Genomic DNA, 26,235 nt, shown 5'->3' on the forward strand with positions numbered 1-26,235 from the left:
TCTGGCTACCTTGTCTATTTTTTTTTCAATATTCCTGAAAGGTTCAGTTCTGACCTCTCAGAAATCTTTGCCATCCCCCCAGTTCTGCCTCCCCCCAAATATATTCTATGTGTTGTTGTTGAGTTGTTTTCACTAGTGCCTAATTCCTTGGGGTTTTCTTGGCAAAGATACTAGAATTTGTTATTTTCTTCTCCAGCTCAATTAACAGATGAAGAAAGAAAGAAACAGATGAAAGAAAGATTAAAAGATGAATAACAGTTCTGAGACTGGATCTGATCTGAACTCCAGGAAAAGTTCCTGACTCCAGGCCTGGCATTATTACTATTACTACCAAGATTTCCACATATTTCCTTATAAAGTTCTTAAGTTTCAAGTGATTAAAAAAAATCATGTCCCATAGTTTAAGGACTAAGTGCTGATTTGACACTTTCTGACCCTATGTTTCTTGTTCTTTATCCACACATTCTGCATTTTGGGATTTATATATGAATTTGTTTCCTTCATGTAGAATTAGAGGTCCAGGGTTTGTTTCATTATTGTTTTTAATGTCTCTAGCAACTGCCACATAGTGCTTGGTATAGAGCAGATATTTAAAAACTGAATTCAGTGTTTTCCTTCCCCCAAACATTACCCATGTCTTTCCCTCCTTCAAATCTGTTAATGGTATCATTACTCTCCTTCTCCCTGATTTCCAAACTTGGAGTGACTGTCCTTTTTGTCTTTTTTTTTTTTAAATTCAGTCTACTAAGTTGCTGGATTTGCCATTTAAAAACTACCATAATCTGTCTTTCCAGAATTGTTTCACAAAATTCCTTTAAAAAAATCTTATTTAATATTTCATTTTCATGTAAAAATAATTGCACTATTACTGCCTGCCCAGCCCAAGAATTCTTTAGCAACTCTCCTTTTCTGCTGGGATTATAGTAAAACTTCAAATAACTGTCTTCCTAATGAATAGAAATATTAACTAATTGCTTTCCTGTTTATTTGTCTCCCACAAATGGCTCTTCTCTTTGTGCATATATAGCTGTCCCCTTACCTTATCTCCAAACCACATCCCTCTCCCTCTTTCAAAACAATGTTTGAGTCTCACTTCTTTTGTGAAATGGTCTCTTTCCTTTGAGTTCTTGTTTCTTTTTATGTATTTATTTAATAAATTCAGCATTCATTTATAAGTGCCTATGTGGCAAGCATCATATTAGGGCAGTGAAAATACGAAGACAAAAATGAACAGTCTCTATGCTCACCTAAGGGAAAATACCATGTGAATAAAAATTAAAAGGTTTTTGAGGGAGGAGATAAGTAGGGGAAAAGGATCCCCTAACAATTGGGAGAAACCTGGAAAAACTTCTTGTAGGAAGAAGCACTTAATCTGAGCCTTGAAGAGAGCTAGGTTGTCTAGAGAAGGAGGCATGGAGGAGAAGCTTGTGCAAAGGAATGCAAATGGGAATGTCACGTATGCAGAGCATCAAATTGGCTGATTGGCCAAAGCTTGGAGTGCTGGAGGCTAGTAAAATATTATCAGAGTCAAGTTGCAGTTAGATGGAAAAGGACTACAAAATCCAAAATAAAAGGTTTTTTTTTTTTTCTTCCCCCTTTAGGCAAAAAGGAATCATTGAGTGGAGGAAACACAAATTTCATCTGTGCTTAGGCAGGATCCCAACAGCGATTCATTTTTTAAGACAAGTGCTATGGCGACCACCATCTTTTTTTTTTTTTTTTTTGGTCCTGTCCAGGATTTAGGCATATAGTTGGATGACTAACTTTGACAGAGTTTGTTTGATGGAGTAAAAAGGATAGCCCAAGTAACTGTACCTCATATTCAGGCTGATTTACCACTCCTTGTGACACCAGGGTCTCAGCATATTTCTGCAACACAGGTTTCTGTTTTCTGATTTGTTTGTACATGAGGGGCTGAGTGAACATAGGCTCATCCATTTCGTTGTGACCATTACGTCTGTAACACACCTATATAGCAAAGGAAAGATGTATTAGAAAACTAAATTAAAAAAAAAATTTTCCCCCCAATTGCATATAAAACATCTTTTTTTGGGGGGGAAGGTCATATATGTACATTCATTAAAAAACTAAACAACACAACATATAACATATTTGCATAATAATCATATGAACATAGCATGTATATTTACTCTCCATAGCTCTCTCTTTGGATTTTGATGGAGTTTTCCATCCAAAATTTATTGGGACTGCCTTGGATCCCAGAACCACTAAGAAGAACCAAGTCTATCATAGCTGATCATCGTGCAATCTTGCTGTTGCTGTGTATCAGTTTTATTCTGCTTTTGCTTGGTTTACTCAGCATCAGTACATGTAAATCTTTCCAAGTCTTTTTAAAATCATCCTGTTGATTCTTTTTTACAGAATAATAGTCCATTACTTATGAAAGTACACCATAACTTATTCAGTCATTCCCCAATTGATGAGCATCTAACTCACAGAAAACTAAATTCTTAGTTATATTTGGGAGGTAGAGAAGTCTCAGCCAAAAAACAAACAAACAAACAAACAAAAAAACCAAAAAACCAAAAACAAACAAACAAAAAAACCCCCAACAACAAAAACTGGGATGGAATTTGGGAGATCCTAGTTTTAGTCTTAGTATTATATAGGATGCTTTGTGAACTAAGGGGACAAGCAAGTTGAATTCAGAAAAGCCTGGAAAAGGGGGGCAGCTAAGTGGCACAGTGGATAGAACACCAGCCCTGAAGTCAGGAGGACCTGAGTTCAAATCTGGCCTCAGAAACTTAATACTTCCTGTGTGATCCTGGGCAAGTCACTTAACCCAATTGCCTCAGAGAAAGAAAGACAGACAGACAGACAGAAAGAAAAGAAAAGCCTGGAAAGACTTACATGAACTGATACTAAGTGAAGTGAGTAGAACCAAGAGAACATTGTTCCCAGCAACAATAAGATTCTGTGATGCTCAACTATGATGGACTTGGCTCTATTCAACAATGAGGTGATTCAAGGCAATTCCAATAGACTTATAATAAAGAGAGCCATCTACATCCTGAGAGGACTATGAAGATTAAATGGGGATCAAAGCATAGTATTTTCACCTTTTTTGTTGTTGTTGTGATGTTTTTTCCCTTTCACCTTTTGATTTTATTTTTCTTGCACAGGATGATAAATATGGAAATACATTTAGAAGAACTGAACTTGTTTAACCTATATTGGATTGCCCGCTGTCTGTGGAAGCAGATGGGAGGAAGTGAGAGAGAAAAATTTTGAACACAAGATTTTGCAAAGATGAATGTAGGAAACTATCTTTGCATATATTTGGAAAAGTGAAAAAAACTATTTTTAAAAATGCTTTAAAAAGCACGCCTCTTTTTAAAAAGGAGAAGAGAAAAAAATGATAATAATATTGAATGGGTTGTGGAAAGAGAGGAATGCTAATACATAGTTGGTGGAGCTGTGAAATAGTATAATCATTTTGAGAAGAAGTTTGGAATTATGCAAATAAGATAATTGGAATATTCATACTCTGAACCAGAAACTCCACTGATAGGCTTATACAATAAGTGAGAAAAAAGTTCCCATATACAGCTAAGAATTGGAAACAAAGTAGATACCATCAATTGGGGAATGTTTAAACAAACTGTGGTACACGAACATAATAGAGTATTATTGTGATATAAGAAATGATGTATGAGATAAATATAGAAGCATGGAGAACACATGAACTGAAATAAACACAGTACATACAAATGACAACAATGTAAATGGAAAAACGTTGATATACTAAAAAATCAAAAGTAAATGTAACAAAATATAAAGATCAAGTGAGACTCTTTAACCCATTCCTTCCTTCAGGGAAGCTACAAATGCCATATTTTACAATTGTTTTTGTACTTGATTTTCTTTTCCTCATATGGACCAGCTTTTTTTGGGGGGAGAGAATAAAGGAAAAGATATCTGGGATACTATGGTGATGTAAAAAATAGAAAATATCAATAAAAACTATTTTCCATCACTTCAATGCTTCTATTAGTCAGAAATAATAACATATATTGTAACTTATCTGTGCTAGAAAAGAGGAGAAAATAATCTGTAAACTGGATGACTGGTCTGTGAGCATGACTGATTCCTGGAAATATCATGGAATGGTTGAGGTAATTTGAAGATATTTAAGCTGGAGAAATGGTGTTTGGGACAGGGAAGCTGAGACACGACAATTTAAGTACATTTGAAAGGCTGTCATATAGAACAGTTTTGCTTGTGTCCAAAATGCAGAAGTGGAGGCAAAGTGCAGATGTTATATAAAGGCAGATTTAGACTTAAGGTGAAAAAGAAAATCCTAATAACCATTTGAGCTGTCAAAGGAGAAGGAATGCCTTGGGAGATGGCCCCTCATTAGGAATTTTCAAGGGTAGTCTAGATGACCCTCTGTTAAGTATGTAGTAATAGGAATTCTTATTCAGGTATGGGTTGGACCAGATGATCTTTAAGACATTTCTAACTTTGAAATACAAAGACTTGAACTGGATGTTTATTTGTATGTGTTTAATAAGGGGGAAAATTCTGAGTTGACAAGATAAGCTAAGATTCCCTTCTTCCTCTTAAACCCCAACAAAAAACCAAAAACAAGGACGGGCAAATTAAGAATGAGATACAAAGATCCACAACAACAATGACTGAATCCCAGTGGTTACTTACCAAATCCACAACCACATCCTTATGAAAAGTGCTTCTCCACTCGGCAGCCACATTGCACACATACATAACTGCTTCAGGGTCATCGGCATTCACATGGAAAATTGGTGCATTTACCACTCGGGCCACATCAGTAGGGTATGGAGAAGAACGGGCCATACGAGGGTCTGTGGTAAAGCCAATCTGCAAGGAAAATCATTAAGTTCGACTAGGCTTTTCAACCCTATTGTAAAACCATCTCACTATTTTGCCACATAGACGAGTTTGTTCTGACAATTGTTCTACAATAGCTCACTTAATTTTGGGAAGACAGGCTTTAATTCTTTTTGTCCAATTTGACAACGTCCAGGTCTGAGTCAACAAGGACTCTCCGGCAATAATTTAAGATAGAATAGCTCCATCAGTATCATTCTTTATCATCATAATTTTTCATTATCATTATTACCATTACCACCACCACTACCACCCACCACCATCACCAGCCCCACCACAATCTAATCCAGAGGTTACCAAGAGGTAAGAAGACCTACATATATTAGATCTAAGAGGTAAGAAACTATCTATAGATACTGGGACTATAAGGATTACCTCAACACAAATAATTTCAAACTAACATTGTGATTCTCTTGTAACCAAAACCCACTGTAAAGCCTGGAAACCCTGCTATAAACTTATAACATTATTTGGCTAGATGATCATTTATTTACACTGCTTCTAGAATTTTGTTTCTGAAATATTTAATTTTGCAACATCAGCTAATGTCATCAGGTAGAGCATGTCTTTCTGTGGCAGAAAAATAAGCTCAGGCTTACCACAGTTGTTACTTCAGATGCCAGGAGGAGGTGTGAAGAAGGGAGGGAAGGAAGGACAAAGGAGGGTAGGACAGTTTATTAACATTGCCCTGCACTCATCATTTGATCCTCATTCTTATTTACACAGACAGACCTCAGATAATTTTCACCCATAGACACAATGTAACTAAATAAAGCACAGGGTTTTATAAAACGGCATCCTTGGGAACAATAGACATACACCCACATTCAGGAGGAGGAATGGGGAGAAAGAGAGAGACAGAAAGAGAGAGAGAGAGAGAGACAAGGAGGAAAAGGTAAAGGGAGAGAACAGATTTCTTAAGGGATATATCCAGTAGGAGGAATAGTCCCAAATTATTTTCTGACTCTTTCTTTAGATATAGAAACACATTCACCAAAGCAGGTCCATCCACTCCCTGCCAGTTCTTAAACAATCAACTGGAATCCAAAGGCCATAGAACAATTTATCCAGGATTTATTTATTTTCATACAAAAGATTAAGAATTATAAAATACCTAAAGTTGGTTTTTCAATAATTTTCTTTTACTATCCTTCTACAGAGATAGTTTGTACAGTTGGGCAGTAATTGATTAGAACTAAGTACATAGTAGAAGAATTTCAAGTACTATCTGTATACCTCTGAGAAAGTAATTTAACCTCTCTGGGACTGTTTCCCCATCTAAAATGAAGGAATTGGTCTAGATGACCTCTGAGTTTCCCTGAAGCTTTAAATCTAGATCCTGTGAAATGTCTGTTGAGTTGAATATTTAAATGGCTCAGTGAGCTCAACATTGTGGGAACAATGCCAATGAATATTAAAAACCAGAGAGGCAGTAGTAAGGCAGAGTAGAAAGACCTGGGTTCAAATACTATCTCTCATAATTACTAGCTGTGTAACCAAGGAAAAGTCCCTTTACCTTTCCTTAAGCTTCAGGCAAATTTTGAATAATAACAATAATAGTAGTAATAGTAATGATAATAGCTAACATTTATATAGTGCCCACTATGTGCCAGGTACTGTGCCAAGTGCTTTATAATTATCTCATTTTTTTTTTTTCACAACAATCTTGAGAGGAGGAGGTGCTTGCTATCACTTTATAGTTGAGGAAACTGAAACAAACAGGGTAAGTGACTTGTCCTTGGTCACATAGCTATTAAATATTTGTGGACAAATTCGAACATGGGTCTTCCTGATTCCAGGCCTCCCATTTGATTCCTTGAACTGTTCCTTAATGACTATAATTTGCAGAAGATTGCAATCTGCATTAGTTGGAGTTCCCATAATAACAAAACCACAAATGTTTGATATGACGATACTTGTGACACATATAAAGGTAGCCTGTGTCCTTATTCTCCTACTGAAGATGAATTGAGGAGGCTGGCCAATCCTGGATACAGCAAAGCACCTCCTATTTGGCTGACATTCCCCAAGGACACAAGTCACTTTAAAGAGCAATGATTTTGCTACATTCTGAAAATGGCCAGGATGGGCTATCATGGATATAAACAATTTAAAAAGATTATCTGTACAATGGATCAGAAACTCTTTGATGAGAGGAAAAGTCAACTCTAGTTGAGAATGCGGATATCACCAAATCAACCAGAAGATAGATCCAGGAGCATAGTCCAACTACTTTGTATCACCACGTCCACTTATATAACAACAGAAGGTGAGAATGTAACATTACTGGGCAGTTAGGAGTAGAGCCTTTCTGCTCTCTCATGGACAGTAGATTTAATCACCAAAGCCTTTCATAACAGTGAGGACTGCAGCCACCACAATTGAACCACAAGAAAAGTTCCTGATGGAATAATCTAGCCATTTTATATTCTTTATACCCATATTCCATCCTGTCCTAATTTTGTTATGGCTCATGAGCTTCCTTATGTGTCATCCATTCCTCCAATCTATGGAAATCCTGTTCCTGTTCTAAAGAAAAATTCAGATACCACTGTTTCCATGAAGCCTTTCTTGACATCCTTGAACAGATTCTCCCCTAGTCTGAGGACCCATTTAATATTCCATGTGACTCTTCTAGGATTTTAACATTATCTGAAAACCAGTAAAACAGTGAAGTTATCTCTAATGGGCCAACGATCACTCCATTTTCTCTTCTAATCATCGATGACACCTTATATGACATTTTTTGTGTCTAAGTCATGGTTGGCAATATGCTTGTAGCCTCCTTCTCTCTACCATGCTTCCCTCTATTGTCTTTTATGACACAGCAACATAGTATCACAGGTGAGGTATAAAAAGGATGAGTTTTTGTTGCAGGAAGTAGCTTTGTGTCAAAGAAAATGCTTTGCCATTTCCCAAATGCACTTTTTTCTTTCACTGTAGAGTCCATTTGTAGTATCTGACCAAGATATATGCACTAATGGACCAGTTCAATGGCCTATCCATCCAAAAGCACTTTAGAATTTGGACAAGAGGCATTCTTCAAGCACCCATTTTTTCTTGTGTGTATAGTTAAACTGAACTAAAATGTCTAAAATTTCATTTAGAAGATTCTATAATACTCTGAGCTCCCTTAATCAGTACAAAGGCATTTGAAAAAAAGACTATCAAGGAAGACTTCAGCATTATGATTCTTTCTTGCAATGATTCTTTGTAGTACAACTTACCAGGGTCAAACATGAGCATGTGTTTCTGTTTTGTCTTGTTTGATATTGATAATCAAAAGAGCATTAAACAAATTTATTTAATTGCATCTATCAAAGTTCTGTGGGTTATCTTAAATAAGCTAGGTAGTACAATAGAGTATTAGGCAGAAGAGTCAGGAAAATCTGAATCCAAATCTGGTTTCAGACATTACCTAGCTGTATAATGCTGAGGAAGTCACTTTACCTCTGTTTTGCCTTGATTTCCTCTTCTGTAAACTGGGAATAATAATAGCAGCTACTTTCCAAGGTTGTTTTGAGGATAAAACGAAATGATTTTTGTAAAATTATATAAAGGATAACTGTTATTATGATTATCATATGCCTAGGAGATGCTCTTTTAGAGGACAGCCTCTAAGGCTGTTAAGTATTTCGTTCAATTCAACTCAATACTTATTCTTTTTTTTTTTTTTTTTTTTTTTTTTTTTTTTTTTTTGCTGAGGCAATTGAGGTAAAGTGACTTGCCCAGGAAGTGTTAAGTATCTAAGCCAAATTTGAACTCAGGTTTTCCTGACTTCAGGGATGGTAATCTATCCACTGCACTACCTAGCTGCCCCAGGTAGTTTATTCTTATAAAGATTTCAGAGAAATGAGAAAATAGGCATAAAAGTTAAAATACAAGTTATATATGTCTTGCTGATTGCCTTTTTTGGGGGAGTGAAGCTGTGTGTAATTCTTTCCCCCTTGTCACTTAATATTTTTTCCTCCTTTAGTATCCTCAAGATTGTGGCACCTTCAGAAAGGCTTTGCAGGTGATCTTCTAGTCTTTGTCTTTTTTTTGCTACCATTTTCACTTCCCCATGTAACACTTATTATGCAGTTATCAAGGATTATTTTGTAGTGGTTATCGGTATTTATGTCATATCACTCTCTTAGACTATTAATACCATTAGGACAGGGATCACGTCTCATCACTAAATTCTGTATCACTGCTAACTTCTATTACTGGGGTCTATCTGTGTATACTATGCAATAATTTTAAGTGAAATAAAATTTTAGAATCACTGCTACTGATTATAAGATGATTTCCGAATAGTCAACATGCCTATGTTAAGGAATATAACTAGATTTTTCACTAAAGTTTATGTATGGATATAAATAATTAAAATTAAAAGGGTTAGATAGGAAAAATCCATGTTACCTGATTGTTAACTACCACATGCACAGTGCCATGTGTAGTATAGGAAGGAAGGTCACTCAAGTGGAATGTCTCATATACAATACCCTGCCCAGCAAATGCAGCATCTCCATGTAGAAGGATGGACATCACCTAAAAGATAATAGGTAGAAAATTCTTCCTTTAGATCCTAAAAGTCTACAAGGATAGTGGAAACTGATGTGGAATATTTTTGGCAGAGAATTTTTTTCCCTAAATCAACTTCATTTTATTTTATATTTTTAGGAATTGATGTAATTTAGGAACTCATACAAAGTGAAATAAGCAGAATCAGAAAAAGTTACACAAGTATAACAATATATATATCATAACCAGTTGTAAAAAGTAAAAACTATGAAACTATAATAATGATCAACTTTGTTGTCAAAGCAGTCAAACATGTAATTAAGCACTTACTAAAATACATCTATGAAGAAATAGTCCCTGCCCTTAAGGTGATTACATTCTCCTTCCCCCCACCTCCAACCTCCCAATAAATGTAAAGATTTTTCAACATTCATCCAATTTTTTTTCTCCCTCCTTTTCTTACCTCCCAGCTCTCCAAGATAGCAAGCAATCTGATAAATTAAACATGTACAATCTCTTTAGACATATTTCCATATTTCTCATGTTGTACAAGTCCAAAAGGGGAAAAAAACCATGAGAAAAAGCAAATAAAAAGCTGAAAATACTATGTTTTGCTCTTTTTGTGGTAGCAAAGAATTGAAAATGAGTAAGGTGCCGATCAATTAGGGAATGGCTGAACAAGTTGATTTTAGAAAGACCTGGAAAGATTTACACAAACTGATGCTAAGCAGAACAAGCAGAACCAGAAATACATTATAAACAATATGCAATAATTAACTATGAAAGACTTAGTTCTTCTCAGTGGTTCAGTGATCCAAAACAATCCCAATAGACTTCTGATAGCCATCTGCATCCAGAGATAGAATTATGGAGACTGAATGTAAATCAACACAGGCTATGTTCATTTTTCTTAATCTCTCCCATCCTTTTTCCTTTTTGCTCTGATTTTTTTCTCTCCCAACATGATGCATAAAGCAGTGTGTAAAAAAAAACAACCAAACAAACAAAAAAAAGAATGCACATCTAGTCTTCTTAGTTCTCTCTCTAGATGTGGATGGTATTTTCCATCCCAAGTCCATTGGAAGAGCCAAGTGTTTCATAGCTGATCATCATGTAATCTTGCTGTTCAATGTTCTGGTTCTGTTTACTTCACTCAGTTTCAGTTCATATAAATCTTTCCTAGACTGTTCATTTTTTGTAGAACAACAGTATTTCATTATATTCATATGTAATATTATGCAGTTATGTATAATATTTAATATTATACAACATGTTCATCTATTCTCTAATTCGATGGGCATCCCCTCAATTTCAAATTTCTTATTCAGACAGTGAATTTAGGAAGAACCACATTTGATGAGTAGAGAATCCAGAGAAGTTAACCAAATTGACATGAGGTAATATAGTGTACTATAAAGATATAGGGAATGCTATCTGATACATAATCACATCATTTAACCTTTCAATGTCCTAATGCACTCTAAGATATTATGTTAAGACAGAGTTGCTGACTTATTTTGGTGAAAGGAGTTTTCTTATGGAGAGTGCCAATTACCAATGAAATGAACAGATTTGGCCCATGGGTCTGGACAAAAAATTGTCACACTCAAAACACATACAGTTAGCTTGGAAATGTGACTGATGGGTAGAAGTGTCAATAGTGACATACAAAAAACCTATTCATAGGCTTTTGCACATGATGCCTCAAACTATATTTACTTTGTAGATGGTTAAAAACATTATAAAAAGGTCATTAGTCTGAATTTTTACCTTTTACTTTCATGGCTACTTTTTTTCTCCTTAGAGACCCTCAGCTGTTTTTCTAGGCTAATTATTTACTTCATTTTCAGCTGCAGTCTTACTTCCCAATATTCTGGTAACACCTTACTGCTAGATCTCATCCCTCCTTGTGACCTTTTCTTGGTTCTCTGTCCATGCTTCAGTGCTCAAACATGAGTAACTCGTTTGTCATTATCATGGCTCCCCATACAGTGAATGGCTGTAATTGCAGTCTCAGGGACATGATAAACAGGATGAAACGATGTAATTACATACCACACATGTAAATCTGATGGTAACAGTCCACTCTTTAAGGATTTATTTAGCACTGGGTCTCAAAATTGTGCTCTGCTGGGCATGAGCTATGTCGGTGTTTGCTACATTTTGGTATTTGAGAAATGTCTTCAGATACTAAAAATCCTTAAGGCTGCATAAACACTGAGCCAAATTTGGTCAGGACTCACAAATCCTGTACAAGGTTACGTAATCTTTCATGTGTACTGGGTGCATTATGTAATAGACATACTCCAGGTTTCACATTTCTTAACTAAAAAACAATAAATTCCCTGGTAGATACAGAGCAGTAGCTACCAGAAAAGAGATGCAGCAGGGATAGGAGGTGGGGCAGGGCCATGGAACTAACTGTGCTTGAAGGGGGAGAGGATAAGGGGGAGGAGAAGATAGATTGGAAAAGATAAGAATAGAAATAAGAATAAAAATGTTGAGAAAGAGGACAGGGACAGAGAAAAGGGAATGGAAGCAAGGTAGAACACTTGCTATCTACATAAATAATTCAAACCCTGACTCTCTTGCTCTATTCCTTTAAAGTTTTAGTTATGATACCTTTTGTTTTTACACTATAGTCACTTCCTGGTATGTCCTCCCACCTCAAGCCCTCATTTGGAACCATCCCTTATATAGAAGAGGCTGGTTCAACTCTTCACATAGCCGCTACACCTTTGTGGTCTTTGGCAAGTTATCCCATTTCTAAGTGTTCTGTTTCCTCTTCTTTAAAACGAGGAGTTTGGATCAGATGCTCCTTGAGGTTCCTTCTAGCTCTAAAGTTATGAGCTAGAAATAAAACCTACAGAACACAGTGATCTCTTGTCTCAGTGAACATCATTTTACATTTGTGTACTGTAGAAATAAAGAGCGAAAACTATGGGTCTCCATCGGCAAAATAGAGCATAATTTGACCAGGCCCCAAATCACTAATGTAAAGCAGGAAAATATAAGCTCTCTGTAGGGAGGGAAATGTATGAATGGACACGTTTCCTTTCTGTCTTTCTCTCCAATGCCTGGTATTGTAGGTACCAGGCGCTTAGTAAGTGCTTGCTATCTGAATGGGTGAGACATTTTCCAGGATTCAAATTACCATTTATTTTTGGCTTTAAGAAGATAGATGATTTAAAAGTGTTTATTCTTTGTTCATCTTCCATTGTGTGTTGCTCAAAATCTCGGTATTTTTCAGAGATACAGAAATGGTTTGAGAGGAATTTCCTGATTTTAAGAAAGGCAAGATGATTTCATTTTTCCTTTTTTTCAAAGAAATTTTTATATCTTGCCTCCCTCTGCTACTCAGCTACAAATACAATAGAAGGAACATCTTGTAGTCAATATGCCAGGGAACTAAAACATCACAGGAAATTCTATGGCCACAAGAGACAAGAGATATCAGAATTTATCTCCCTTCAGAAACCTGCAGACTAGCCAGACCCCAAGTTGTATTCTAAAGCACAAGGCTTAGTCATTTCTTTACTTTTGGAGATATGTACTTGAATGCTCTATGGGCAGCAAGTCTGTGTTCTAGTTTCATCTCACATCTCTCATAGTATTGATCCTATAGTCAATTTATTTAAATTATACCAGTCTTTATATATTACCTTTTACTATTCTTTCATTATTAGTTCTTCTCTTCTATATCTCTGAAATTAGTTTGTATATTTCCTGCATTCTTCCTTGTCAACAACCTCCATAGAATCTGACCAATCCAGCACTTTTTTTTTTTTTTGACTAAGGCAAGTAGGGTTAAATGACTTGCCCAGGGTTACAGAGCCAGAAGTGTTAAATGTCTGAGGTCAGATTTGCCCTTGGGTCCTGTCCTCCTGACTTCAGGGCTGGTGCTTTATCTACTGTGCCACCTAGCTGCCCCCAGCACTCTTTAAGGGTAGAAATAGTTACAATTTCTTCAACACTTGGGAAACAGGATGTACTTAAATAAATCTTGTTTACTGATTCCTGGATTACCAATCTCTAAGTCTGGAGAGGAAGCATAGTGTAGAAGAAAAAGTGGATATGGATTCAGAGGACCTGAATTTATATTTCAGCTAAATTCACTTTTCTGGGCTTTGATTCCCTCAGCTGTAAAATATTTCTGATGGACTAGGTGATCTCTAAGGTAGAGAATCTTAAGATTCCAGTTAGTCATTACTTGGTCACAAACTTATAGTGATTCTTCTTTTGCCAAGTCTCCTAAGGGTGTTTTCTTCTATGTCTACTGTCACTACCCCGTTTCTTGGCCCTCAATACTCCAAATAATCCAACAGTCTCCTAACTGGTGTCAAGATCTCCTAGCATGTCACAGCCAGATTATTTTTTAAAAAACACTCACCAGACATTAGATTGTAAGCTTCCCAGTGGCTGAGACCACATTTAGGATCTCAGTCCTAAAGCTAGGAGGAATATCAAATGATACCTAGTCCAATTTCTTCTTTAGGGATGAGAAAGTTAACTGTGAAGCTGCGCAAGTTTAGTTACTAAAGTGATGGGTATGGCATGGTAGAAGTAGCTGTGCTCTGGAGTTGAGGACGTGGGTTCAAATTCTACCTCTGACATTGTGTGACCTTCTTAACTCTGTGCCCATATTTTAATTATCTTTCTAGCCTGATACTACTAAGTACTAAACCTTGCATATTATAAGACAACATTTGTTGAATAAAATGAAGTTTAAGAACCTGCAGTAACTCCCTGTGAACTATTAGATAAACTTCCAGGTCCTTAATGGGGCTTTTGAAGGTCTTTACAAGCTGAGTCCACCTTCTCAAACTCATCTTGCCTCCTGCCTCCTAAGGTGACCCTCCTGTTTCAGGCCCCCTGGCTTCCTTGTTGTCCTGCCCTCTGTTCATATTCTCTCTACTCTTTTCCCTGCAACATCCTTTCTTCTTCTTCTATTTTGACTGGGGTCTAGGAATTTTGAGATTAAAATTTTTTCAAATACTAAAAAATGGTCGAAAGTCTTCCAGGTTTTTTTTTTGACTTTTTTTTTTTTTAAAGTTTTTATTTACCAGATATATGCATGGGTAATTTTACAACATTGACAATTGTCAAACCTTTTGTTCTAATTTTTCCCCTCCTTCCCCCCCCAGATGGCAGGTTGATCAATACATGTTAAATATGTTAAAGTATAAATTAAATATATGTATACATGTCCAAACAGTTGTTTTGCCGTACAAAAAGAATTGGACTTTGAAATAATATACAATTAGTCCGTGAAGGAAATCCAAAATGCAGATGGACAAAAATAGACTTCCAGTAATTTCTAAGGAGAAAAAAATGTCACCTAGAGTTTCATATTCTCTGAGATATGGAGAAGATGGCATCCAGAATTTGACTATGTTTTTCTGTCAATCATATTTATTGTTAACATCTTCTAAGGCACAGCTTCTTAAACTGTGGGTCACGACCCCATATGAGATCTCAAAACTGAATATGGGAATCATGAAATGATTACCAATACATGTTTGATTTGTATATTTATTTTATGTACTTATAAACTCAGGAGCATGTAAAATTTTCTTGTGTGAAAAGGGGTTGCAAGTGGAAAAAGTTTAAGAAGCCCTATTGTATGGAACCTTACCTTCTTTCCTTCAGTATCTCCACAATAAAATTGTTCAGCTTTGGTTTTTCCCATAACCACTGGATCAGCAGCCTCTAGGTGAGAAGGATTTGCCACCAAGGACAGTGTGATATTTCTGTCTGTTACTCGGTTAATCCTCCGGTGATACATGCCCAAGTGATATTTCACATCTCCAGAACCCTAGATATATCAAAATATCAACATATTTGGCAGAACAAAATCACACTTTTGTTGCTGGAAAAGCATAATTACCTTGGTACCCAAAAGTAGCTGTTCTAAGGCCCTTTTCTCAGTCTACTTCTCTCCAGAAGTGCTGTCAAACTGAGAAATTGAGGCAAAATATTTTGCCAAGGAACATTCTTAACCAAGATGAGAATGGAAAACCTCGTCTGGTCACTGTAGAATACAAACCCTCTATCTGAGTGATATCAAACTTATGGTTGGCAAGTGTAACTGACTCAGATTAAAACATAGTTGGGGAGGGACGGGGGACAGTTAGGTGGAGAAGTACATAGAAAATCAGTCAGGAGGACTTGAGTTCAAATCTGGCCTCAACACTTAACACTTCCTAGCTGGGCAAGGCACTTAACCCCAACTGCCTTAAAGGCAATGAGATGGATGGCACACTGGATAAAGCACTGGGTTTAGAATCAGGAAAACTTATCTTCCTGAGTTCAGATCCAGTGTTAAGATGTTTTCTAGTTGTGTGACCTTGGGTTTGCCTCAGTTTCCTTATTTATAAAATGAGTCGGAGAAAGAAATAACAAACCACTCCAGCGTCTTTGCCAAGAAAACCCAAAAACTGGGTGTTGTAAAGAACTGGGACATGACTAAAAAAATGAGAAATGTTTAATTTAAAAAAACCCCACCAATATAATATAAATGTTAATTTATGGTTTTCTCAGGGATCTGCTTCTATTTGAGTCTGAGATTATTGCTCACGCACCAAAGTGGGACTAGCCTAAGGATATAGTTGTAATGCTGGCAACTTCTGCTATTGGTATCAAAGTACTTAAACTGGTAATCCAGCTGCTTTGCCCTTGAGGGACAGTTCTTTGTATTTTTCATTCCCTAACACCATGGAAGGCATCCTGGTCTTCAGGAGTGCATCTCTACAGATAGGAGAATAGATATAACACTAAGGATTGGCCAAACCAGTCCCAAGGGAAAGATGAGAAGTGTTTCAAGGTTAAGCCATGTTCACTACCCAGCAAACAAGAATATTCCATGTATTTTCACCTAGGAAAACCTTAGCAACTAAAGAAGCTTTACCTAGCTTTGGTAGATAGAAGTAACCCCCTCAGGTCCCAAAAAGACTCTTTAGAAGTCCTAAATAGTGAGTGTTATCAAGTTTACTGGATGCCAAGCAAGACAAGTGACTCACCTCATCAGCCGCCTCCAATTTGGAATCAAATTGACAGAAAATCTGCTCCAGTTCCTTCCTGATCACATTTGCAAGCACATTCAGGCGCCCTCTGTGTCACACACACACAAACAAGGTGGGATCAGCAGACCTGCACTGACAGCAATCCCTGAATCTAGTGACAAAAGCCACCCCTATATTCAACCTCTAGTCAACCTGCAGGTCTTGCCCTCTTCCTTCTGCACCCACTGACATTCATGGCACACAACCACCTCTCTCTTAGTGGCACAAGCATAACCTCTATTGAAGAGCTGTCCGACAGAGCATGGAGTTATCGTCTTCTAGTAGCCCAAATTTGTTCATGTAAGGAACTTGTCTCAAGTTTTCCATACTACACACATCCATTCAGGTGTTATTTTTCTTCATATTCTTTTTTGTCCTTCTCAAAAACTGTTACCAATGATTTCTGGCCATTCCCTATAATTCACGAATGCCCCAAACTCCAGAAAAATCTTAACTACTAATCTCACTTTTGCTAAATCCTGGCTCTGCCACTAGTGACCTTAGGAAAGCTCTGAACCTTTAAATTCAAAAGTCCTAATTCTGGATTCTAGAAATTGTTCCTCACAGGAGCATCCTTAATACAAGGAATGGCTCTTACTTCCAACACAAAATTATGTACAGTCAGTAACATACTATAAGAATCCTCAAACTGTGAAGCAGGTATTTTGAATAACATGTTCTTCCCTAAAGCAAGATGTTAGGATCTTCTACAAAGGGATTTTCCTGCAAGCACAAAAACAATAGTCCTGTGATGAAAATTAAAATTAAAAATAAAGGGGCAGCTAGATAACATAGTGGATATGGAGTTAGGAGGACCTGAGTTCAAATTCAGCCTCAAACAACTAAATGCTTCCTAGCTATGTACCCTGGGCAAGTCACTTAACTCTAATTGCCTCACACCTCTTCCCCTCCCCCAATAAATAAAATAAAATTCATATTCTTCCCACATAAGTAGCATGATAGATATCATTCACTCCTTTTTATCCCATAAAAGGTGTCTCCAAATGACACAGACATGGCTTATAAAGCGCCCACTTGGTCCAACAGCATCCTTTCTGGTGAGTTTACCTGTGTGGCATTCCCATGATCACATAATCCACTCCATTTTCACTTGACTTGTCAATTATAGTCTTCAGGGCCGGTATCAACACTTCACAACCTTCCAAGCCAAAACGTTTCTCAGATGACCATTTTCGCTGCAGGAATTCTTCAAACCTGGGAAACAAGGAACCATATACACTTGCAGATAGCTTCTTAAGAATGCCTAAGATCAACACATGAGAATTCTCTGACTACTCAAAAATAAGATCCAAACAATTACAGAGCTGGATGACTTAAGCACAAGAGTAAGTCTTCTATCACACCAACATTCCTATATTCCTGTTCACTGTCACCCTGAATTCCTACTTTGTAAGGTGGTAGACAAATGTAGAAATTGGGCAGCTGGGGTGTAGGGAGAGTCTATCTCTCAAGCTTAAATTCGAAGAAATAATCCTCATAACAGTTTCAAATGAAGCTATGGACTCATGTCATCAATGATGGCGAGTACAATGTGAGGCTTTGTAACATGCATCTGTGTGGAAATCTTTCCTCAAAAGGCCTACATTTTGGGGATATCTGCTAGAAAGTCTTTGAAGCTTCAATCTCTTACATTATGTCAGACATATATACCTGGTAGAGCGAACCAGCCTTGCTAGTAGAGTACGCTTCTCCTCATTTGTAAACTGCATGATGCCTGGAGTCTCAAATTTCCGTCTGATCCACTGGCACTGCTCCAGGTCATTGATAAACATGAATTCCACTCCAATGTGTTGGCAATAAGCCATCTATTTTACAAACACACAAGGAAAGCCAAATACTTAAAAAGGGGTTTTAGCTGAGGACTAAGTGTAGTGACTGCTCAATTGGATAAAAGCACGATAGTCAACTCTAATATACATCCTCCTTTCACTAGCACTAAGAGAGTGACCTAAGGGGCAGTGCCAAAGATAGGGCCAGCTCCCTTTCCTTAAACTTGGTTATAAAATGTTATCTGCAGGGATTCAAATAAATATTGGGATATCAAAATGGACAGTGAGAAGAGGCAATCAGAATCTTTCATTTCTATACCGTGGCCCCTTACTTTCATGTCAAGACTTTCATTGGGTGTAACAATTAGCATCTTCCCAAAATATTCCTAATCAGCTACATTTATGTTAGCAGACTACGTTAACTTAATGTGCTGGGTTAATTCTCCAAAAAGGATTGCCATCCCTAGGAAGGTTATTTCTTTGGCATCATAATGTTAAAAGGCAAAAAAGACATTTTACCACTAAGTGTGTTGTGCTGGTAGGATATAGGTTGGGGATGGAACTGATTTAAGGGATGGTAAAATTTAATAGATGCAGAAACAAATGCTTGGAGGGATGAAGCAACTTGCCCAATATCCGAGGCAGTAAAGAGCCAAGCCTAAAATTTAAATCAAGGTCCTCTGGTTCCATTTCCACTGGGCTGCCAATCTTGACCAGAATCTTCATTGTGTCTTTTTTTTAGATAGGATAGAACTATTCAGGTAGGATTCCTTCCACCATAAATTTCCAATAGCTCTGGATTTTAGGTTATTTTATCAATTGGGTTTCACAGCTTAATACTATTGCCTCTTATCACTTAGCATTCCCTATTGCTGCAGAACTGAATCATCTTATAGATTTTTTTTTCTGCTTAAAATGCAGGTAGGCTGAAAGAAAAAAAAACATATGTGCAGCTTTTAAGCACATAACATTGTTAATACTATAAATAACCCAGAAAATTGGAGGGGAGAGGAGGAGGGGGGAAGGGGAGACAATGTTGAAACTTCACCTGAATAGCACACTGACTTTTCAACACATTTTTGTAGGGGCTATGATTGGCATGGGGGCTGCCCACATGTGTTATCCTTAGGAATTCAATGCTTCTATCAATTTCATTTTCCCAGAACACATGTTGGATAATGAAGAGAGAAAAGGCAATCTCTCCTTCTTTCTCTACCATCCTATGATCTCAAGTCTTTTAAAGGTCAAAATGAGTATTCTGCTAGTTTTTGACCCATGTGTTAAATTAATCTAATTTAAAAAGCATTCATTAAGTACCTAGTACTTGTAAAGCAAAGAGGAAACGAACTCTTGAAACCAAAGATTATAAAAACTTAAAGAAACCTCTTCACCTTGAAAGCATTTTGGTATAATTTCTTGGAATCACAGACATTTAGAATTGGAAGAAAACCTCAAAACTGTCATGACTAACACTTTCATTTTTTTAAATGAAGCAACAGAGACAAGGAAGTCATAGAAACAGAACCCACACCTCACTTCTAGCAAAATGCTTCTACAACTTCTCTTTCCTTCTCATGTCTTTCAAAATATGAGGATTCTTATCATTATGCATGGGGTAAGTTTTAAAAGGTGATACAATAGTCACCCACAACAAAAATTAAAAACACTGAAATTATCCAAGGCAAGAACAAGAGAACCTTTCCCAAGCTTACAAGACATAATGGAGAAAGGAAGAATCCTTGGTAGCCTAATTTGGGAAAGGATATCTCATATAAACCTCACTCTGCCCCACCCTCTTCACTCAAGTGTTTCCATAATTCCATGAACAAGGTAATTGTTACCTTTAGGTGATATTTATGATAATAACATGATGACTCCTAAACTGAGTCAAAGAGATTAGAACAATAGACCTTTATGGAATTTATAGTTAATTTGACTCTATGTTGTTTTAGTCTCCATTTGGCTTCTTTTTCCAAACCAATCTGAATGACAGATCTCAGGGTACCTACCAGCTACCATAGTTACCGATGATGACAGAAAATGTACCTGAAAGCACATACCTAAAAATATTAGGAGTGATTAGAAATTACACAAACCAAATCACTATTGACCTGACGGGAAGGAACATGTTTTGAAGTCTTATCACAAGCTCTCATCAATCATCTTAAGAGTTCATAGTTTTCCCCAGGTTCAGAGCTGAAATTTATCACAGTGAATTTTTAGTTCTTGATTTAGCATGTCATTTAATATTGAATTCCTTTAAGATTTAAAAGTTTATCTAAGAAGTAAGTGGTTTAGTTTGGATTCTTTATATCCTCCTCTTATGTGCGAATATCCTTGTTAGAGGCTTACAGGGAAATCTAGAACTAGGTCAAGCCTGAGATTTCCCTTCACCTCTTTAGAACTTTGGTGACAAAAAACCTGAATTCTATCACTGAATAGTCAAAATGCAAAGGAAACTGTCAGCTTAAACATTCCTGAAATGATTTGCTACTCTTATTTTTACTTACAGAAAGGAAAACCCAGTATCTTTCAATTTTTAGTCTAAAAAAGGTAGGACAGTCTCCAGGATCGGTTGTCATCTTTTCAGATTGATGCATCAAAACTCAAAGAATCACAAAGTAATGCTACCTTTAATTTTTTAAAGTTGTGAGTAGGATATAATATAGATATAGAAGACGTACACAGAAAATTTAGCATAGTAATCAAGTAAAACTTACAATGAAATATCTGGAACATAGAAAGGCATATCTAAGAGATGTAGAGAACAAGTAGAAGAGGACCACCATAAGTATTAAAAACACTTTCATACAAGACATACTCATATACACATAGAGATACACAAACACAAATTTCTTTAGTCTAGACCTGTGATTTCATTAGTGTTAAGGAATTCCCAGTATAAAAACTCCTTCCACCAATGCATTTCAGCAACTTGCAATCTTGAGAGTGTTTGTTTAGAACACTGAGGCTTGCCCATGGTCACACTGCTAATGTGTCATGGGGAGTCCCAGAATCCAATTTTTCCTGACTACAAGGCCATTTATTTAATATATAATAGATTATAATAACAGAATCCACCTCCAGGACTGTTATGAGGATCAAATAAGATGATGTATATAAAGTTTCTTACAAATCTTAAAAGCACTGAACAAAATGTGAGCTGTTAGATTATGTGGATATGTATAACATATATGGTAAATAGTTTACCTATTGTTCTACACATTTTATTCCTCATCTAAAAAATAATTCTTATAAATTTAATGATTTTAAACAAAAAACAATGTAAGATCTTATGATCTGAAACAAGCCTCTACTATTGTATGACGTGTTTCCCATTAGCTGACAGAAGAAAAAGAGAACTCTACCTATAGTTTATGAAAATTCAATGTTTTATTTTAAAATCCACGAATAACTCTATCCCTAAGATTCTGCTGCTAACATGTCATACATACATATATCTCTTACCTCTAGCCGTCGAATGATCTCTCGGAGTGGGAGAGCAGACTCCTTTCCTCCAATGAAAGTAGTAGTGGGCAAGTGGAAAACTTTGTCGAGGTCCGATTCGTCCAATCCATAAAACCCTACAGGATTATCGTGGGTAGGACAAGCCAGAAGAGGAGAGATGTGTTTGCAGAATATGGGACAGCCACACAGGAACCAATTATTTATGGAAAGGGGGAAAGGACTCCTCCCCTCCCCCAGCCAGGAGAAAAAAAATGAGAAAAAAAAAAATCATACCAGACCAAACATATAATTAGGGAACAAGTTTGCATGAAAATGAGTAATAAGAATATTCAGAGCCAGGAATGCAAAATTCAGCAGGGGAAACAAAAACAAGGAACAAAAATTAATGGGAAATGTCGAGAGACAATTTGGAAAAACAAAAAATACACGTATGTATACAAATGTTCCCATAGGAAAGCCATTTGTAACAATTTTAATTCCATATCCACAAACATTTCCAGCCCCCCCCCCCCCAATTTGGGGTTATGGGTGAGGAGAGGGAAAGATCACAAATGTCCTTTAAACAAGTTAGCCACAGATGTTCAAAAATAGTTAAGGGAGATAGTAGAAAACAAGGGGTTAATAGTCCTTGTTAGATAACAAAAAAGGTTATAGGAAGAATGAAATAGAAAAACAACCAGAAAGAAATAGGCATTAAAGCTGTATATCAAGAAATCTGAATAGAAACCATTGGCCCTAAAGAGAGGTAAATAGAACAATGCAGTGGGGGAATACTTAAGAACAGAAACAAAAAATAAAACAAACTCCCAAATTCCTACTTTCTTTGGCTCAATCTAAAACATTCCAAATTAGAAAAAGTGAATTTTACTAGCAGATTTCTTTCTTTTCTAAATAATAAAATTATTTATTGAACACTTACTGAGTGTAATACTGGGCATCTTCCTCATGAAAAATTTGGTGTACTATTTACTAGCAAATATAGTTAAAATTGATGAAGTTCTGGGTAAAGAGAAAGCTTGAAGTTCTAATAAGATTACTCCCTAAAGCAAGCAGGAAGGCACTGATGGGGATCAATTCAGCCTTCCAATTCTACCCCTGTGGAGGTCTTGGATAATCCTACCTTCCTGCATCCAATAGAAAGCCAAGTTGTGATGTCAAATCCCTAAGGTTAAATTTGCCCTATGTCATCTTTCCTAAATCCCAGAGTGGAGGTTAGCCCACCATGGTGTTCTGCCTTGTGGTGTCTTTCTTCTTACCCCCTTCTCTGTGCCTCATGGAGTTTTTCTCATTATAGCTAAGTAATTCTTTTAGGGTGGTAAACTTCTCTATGAATTTAGCCTGCCTATCAACAGCATAGTCTCACATAATGGTATATCCCCTTTTTAATTGTGAAACTTGTCTTTTCCATTGTTAATTGCAAAAATCCCTTTCCTTGCTAACTATATGCTCTTCCAAATCTATTTCATATTTACCACTCCTGGTGTCTATTCTATCTGTTCATTTGGACCCTAACCTCTTCTTATAAACAAAGATACCAACATTGCAAAGAGATAGGCCATTGTGAATACATCACAGGACCTAACCCCAACATTTGGTGCTCATCATTTAAGGACAATTGCTTTCAACATCATCAACATGACTCATTTTCTACTTTTTACAATCCTCTAGGATAACTCTTTTTTTTTTTTTTTTTTAAGAATTTTTCCCCACAATATATATGCATGAGTAATTTTTTAAAAATAATATTATCCCTTGTATTCATTTTTCCAAATTATCCCCCCCCTCCCTCTACTCCCTCCCCTTGATGACAGGCAATAGGATAACTCTCAAAGGAACTGACTGGCAAGATTTGGTAGTGTATAAAGACACTGGGAGCAAATTTATAGTTTATATCAACACCATGAAACAAAATGATAGTTGGCTTTCAAATGGGCCCATCTTCCAAGATTATCATTTGAGCTCTTGGGCTTGTAGAATATTTTAGTTCCTCATCTTAGAGTCCACATAAAAAGGAGAAAAGGGACATCATCATTATTGGGTAGGAATGGGTTGGAAGAGTACTTACTATATTGAAAATCTGTGCAATGGCTATGAAGAGACTATCTTTACTAAAGGCCACACCCACCTTCTTTAAAGATATTCAGCACTAATCTGTTCTGCTGCTCCAGGAAGGCAAGTTTTGAGTTACAAGCTCTGGAAACTGGAATCCTGACACCATCATCCTCAATCCCCCAAAGACTTGCTTCTTCCATAACAATTCCTCTGTGCTTATTTATCCTTCCCATTTGTTAAGAAATGGATATCCCATTTGTTTGGATCTGCCCTTGCCTGAGCATCTTAAAAAGCCTAGCCTAGCTAGAAATTAAGCATTTTGCTGTATGACACAGCTTCTCAGGGACATCCAAACCTCTAAAATATAGAATTCAAAATTTACCTAGCTAACCCAGACAAAGTAGGTTTGTTGAAAGGCTGTGGTAGCAGAAACAAAGGAAAGTAATCAGATACTCTAGTTCATTTATTCTCATTCTCCTTTTTTTTTTCCTAAGGAACACAAGGGAAGGAGTAAGGATTCTCCTCATGGAGGCAGTCCAATCCTGTAGGTAAGTAGGTATGACTCAGGACTAGGTTGGTAAACTTCTTCAGTAAAGCAAAAGGGAAGGAAGAGCAGACTCAGCAATAGTCTTTCAGAATAGCAGGAGATGTTCGGTTTCTTCTACTATCCCCATTGCAGAGCTCTTATCACTCATATGCACATTACTTTAGGTTGTCCCATTTTCCATTCCAGTGGCTCTGGAGTGGCTGTGATGGAATATAGCTTCTAGGGGAGACAGCAATAATTTTAAGGTCTTCTGACCTTAGGGAGCTAACTAATTCTTCTAACAATGTCAGTGATTCTAAATCTTCTGATTCTGGAATCTGTGATCCTGAAGCCCTCTATCTAAGTATTGCCCAGGTTGTAAAAGTTCTGATCTAGGAATATAATATTTCTTCCCTAAACTTTAGGGAATATATATTAATGATTCTGAGACTCTCTAACCTTAGGATTCTATAGTTCTGACAACCTAGTCTGTCAATGACTCTAAACTCTGACTTTAGAATAGTTCTAGGCTATAAGCAAATTGCTGAGATAGCTCAGTTCTACCTCTAGGCAAAAAAATTAGCATATCAGTGATATGAAGACTTACATAAAAGTGTCTCCTTGCTCCCGGCTCTTTGCTAAATTCTCTGACTTTAGCCAGGTTCAATTGGTGTTATAATTTACAATAAACTTTGCCACCTGAAATGGAGATGGGATCAAGCCTGCAAATTATTTTGAGACACCTACCACCAGTCGGTGACCCCCTTCCCAACCTCAACAGCTGGACTGCCTGATCCTAGGCAAAACTTTTTCTTTCTCCTTCAGAGATTTACTATAGTCAGGGGGGATATGTACAAGTGGGAAGCAGAATGATAGTCTTCTGCTTGAAACCCCATGGAAATAAAAGGGGAGAGAGAGGGTTTACTAAACTTAAAAACTATCAGTGAAAAGGAGTGGGGTTGGGATAAGGTGAAGGAGAGGACATCTGTCAGGGATAGGACTTTCAATTGCAGGCTGTTTTCTTCCATGGCAGCAAAGCAAAAAGGCAGGCAGTAGGCTGGGGAGTGCAATTGCAGGTGTGTGTGGGGAAAACCCCAACCAACCAAGGAGCTGAGGCAAAAGCAGTTCCAAGTGGCCTTTAGTCATGCGGATTCATTTCCAATTCACTACTGCCACCTACCTGGGCACAAGCTCAGGGAATTAATTGCTTGTAGCAGTTAGAATTCCTGGATAGGAAACTGAAGCTCATGGCTAGGAATGGACAGAGCCAGGTTGAGAATGTGAGAGGCACTGATTCCTCCCAGCATATATTCTGCTATTACACATCAGTATTTACAGTCATGATTATATACCCTGAAACTTTCACTGTATTTGCCAAGTAAAAAATAATCTGATTAAGAATTCTGCCTTAAAATACAAGAATTTTGGCCCTGATTCTGTAAAGAAACTGGGTACCTTTTACTTGGTAAACAGGGAAAAATCTGAGACTGGCAGGTCAAGAAAAAAGTGTAGGGCTCAAAAGAAAGCTGACCTTCCTCATGGTTGCCCCACCTAATATAGATGGCCGGGGATCAAGGAAAGAAAAGTTCTTCACAGCATGGTATGACATGGTGCTTCCCAGCTCCAATATCCTGACTACAAAAGGACCTTCACCATCCTCTCTCTCTTAAGAAAGCCTGAAAGGTGTATCACCTTACCTCAAGTAAATGTCCAAATAAATTCCTTCGATTTGGAGACAGCCTGAGCCTGAATTCTTTCAGAGACAACACTGCAATCCATACCCCAGTACCTGAATAGTGTGTCAGCAAGGAGCCTAGGAACTAATTATAGTTTAAAATCTTAGCATGCTGAGTTCCCTGATAAGGACAAAGACTAGAAGTCCTTGTCAACTTGGAATTTAATATAGTAGCCTGCTTCTACTAAAGCAACTTCTCCATTCTGA

The 26,235-nt window shown here is 37.0% G+C and overlaps 1 protein-coding gene across 4 annotated transcripts in view; it reads right to left on the reverse strand.

Annotated features, from left to right (window-relative positions):
• Positions 1–26,235, reverse strand: part of OGDH (oxoglutarate dehydrogenase) — a 93,373-nt gene that overhangs the window by 12,923 nt on the left and 54,215 nt on the right. For all 4 annotated transcript variants that reach the window (XM_074288446.1, XM_074288448.1, XM_074288447.1 and 1 more), the window contains 8 exons: positions 21,716–21,831; positions 18,129–18,283; positions 17,526–17,672; positions 16,416–16,506; positions 15,032–15,211; positions 9,295–9,423; positions 4,681–4,860; positions 1,816–1,968 (listed from right to left, as the gene is read on the reverse strand). In XM_074288446.1, coding sequence (XP_074144547.1) covers positions 1,816–1,968; positions 4,681–4,860; positions 9,295–9,423; positions 15,032–15,211; positions 16,416–16,506; positions 17,526–17,672; positions 18,129–18,283; positions 21,716–21,831 — 1,151 coding nt within the window. The remainder of the gene's footprint in view (positions 1–1,815; positions 1,969–4,680; positions 4,861–9,294; positions 9,424–15,031; positions 15,212–16,415; positions 16,507–17,525; positions 17,673–18,128; positions 18,284–21,715; positions 21,832–26,235) is intronic.

The sequence above is a fragment of the Sminthopsis crassicaudata genome, chromosome 2, assembly GCF_048593235.1.
Source record: "Sminthopsis crassicaudata isolate SCR6 chromosome 2, ASM4859323v1, whole genome shotgun sequence".
Taxonomy (NCBI): Eukaryota; Metazoa; Chordata; class Mammalia; order Dasyuromorphia; family Dasyuridae; genus Sminthopsis; species Sminthopsis crassicaudata.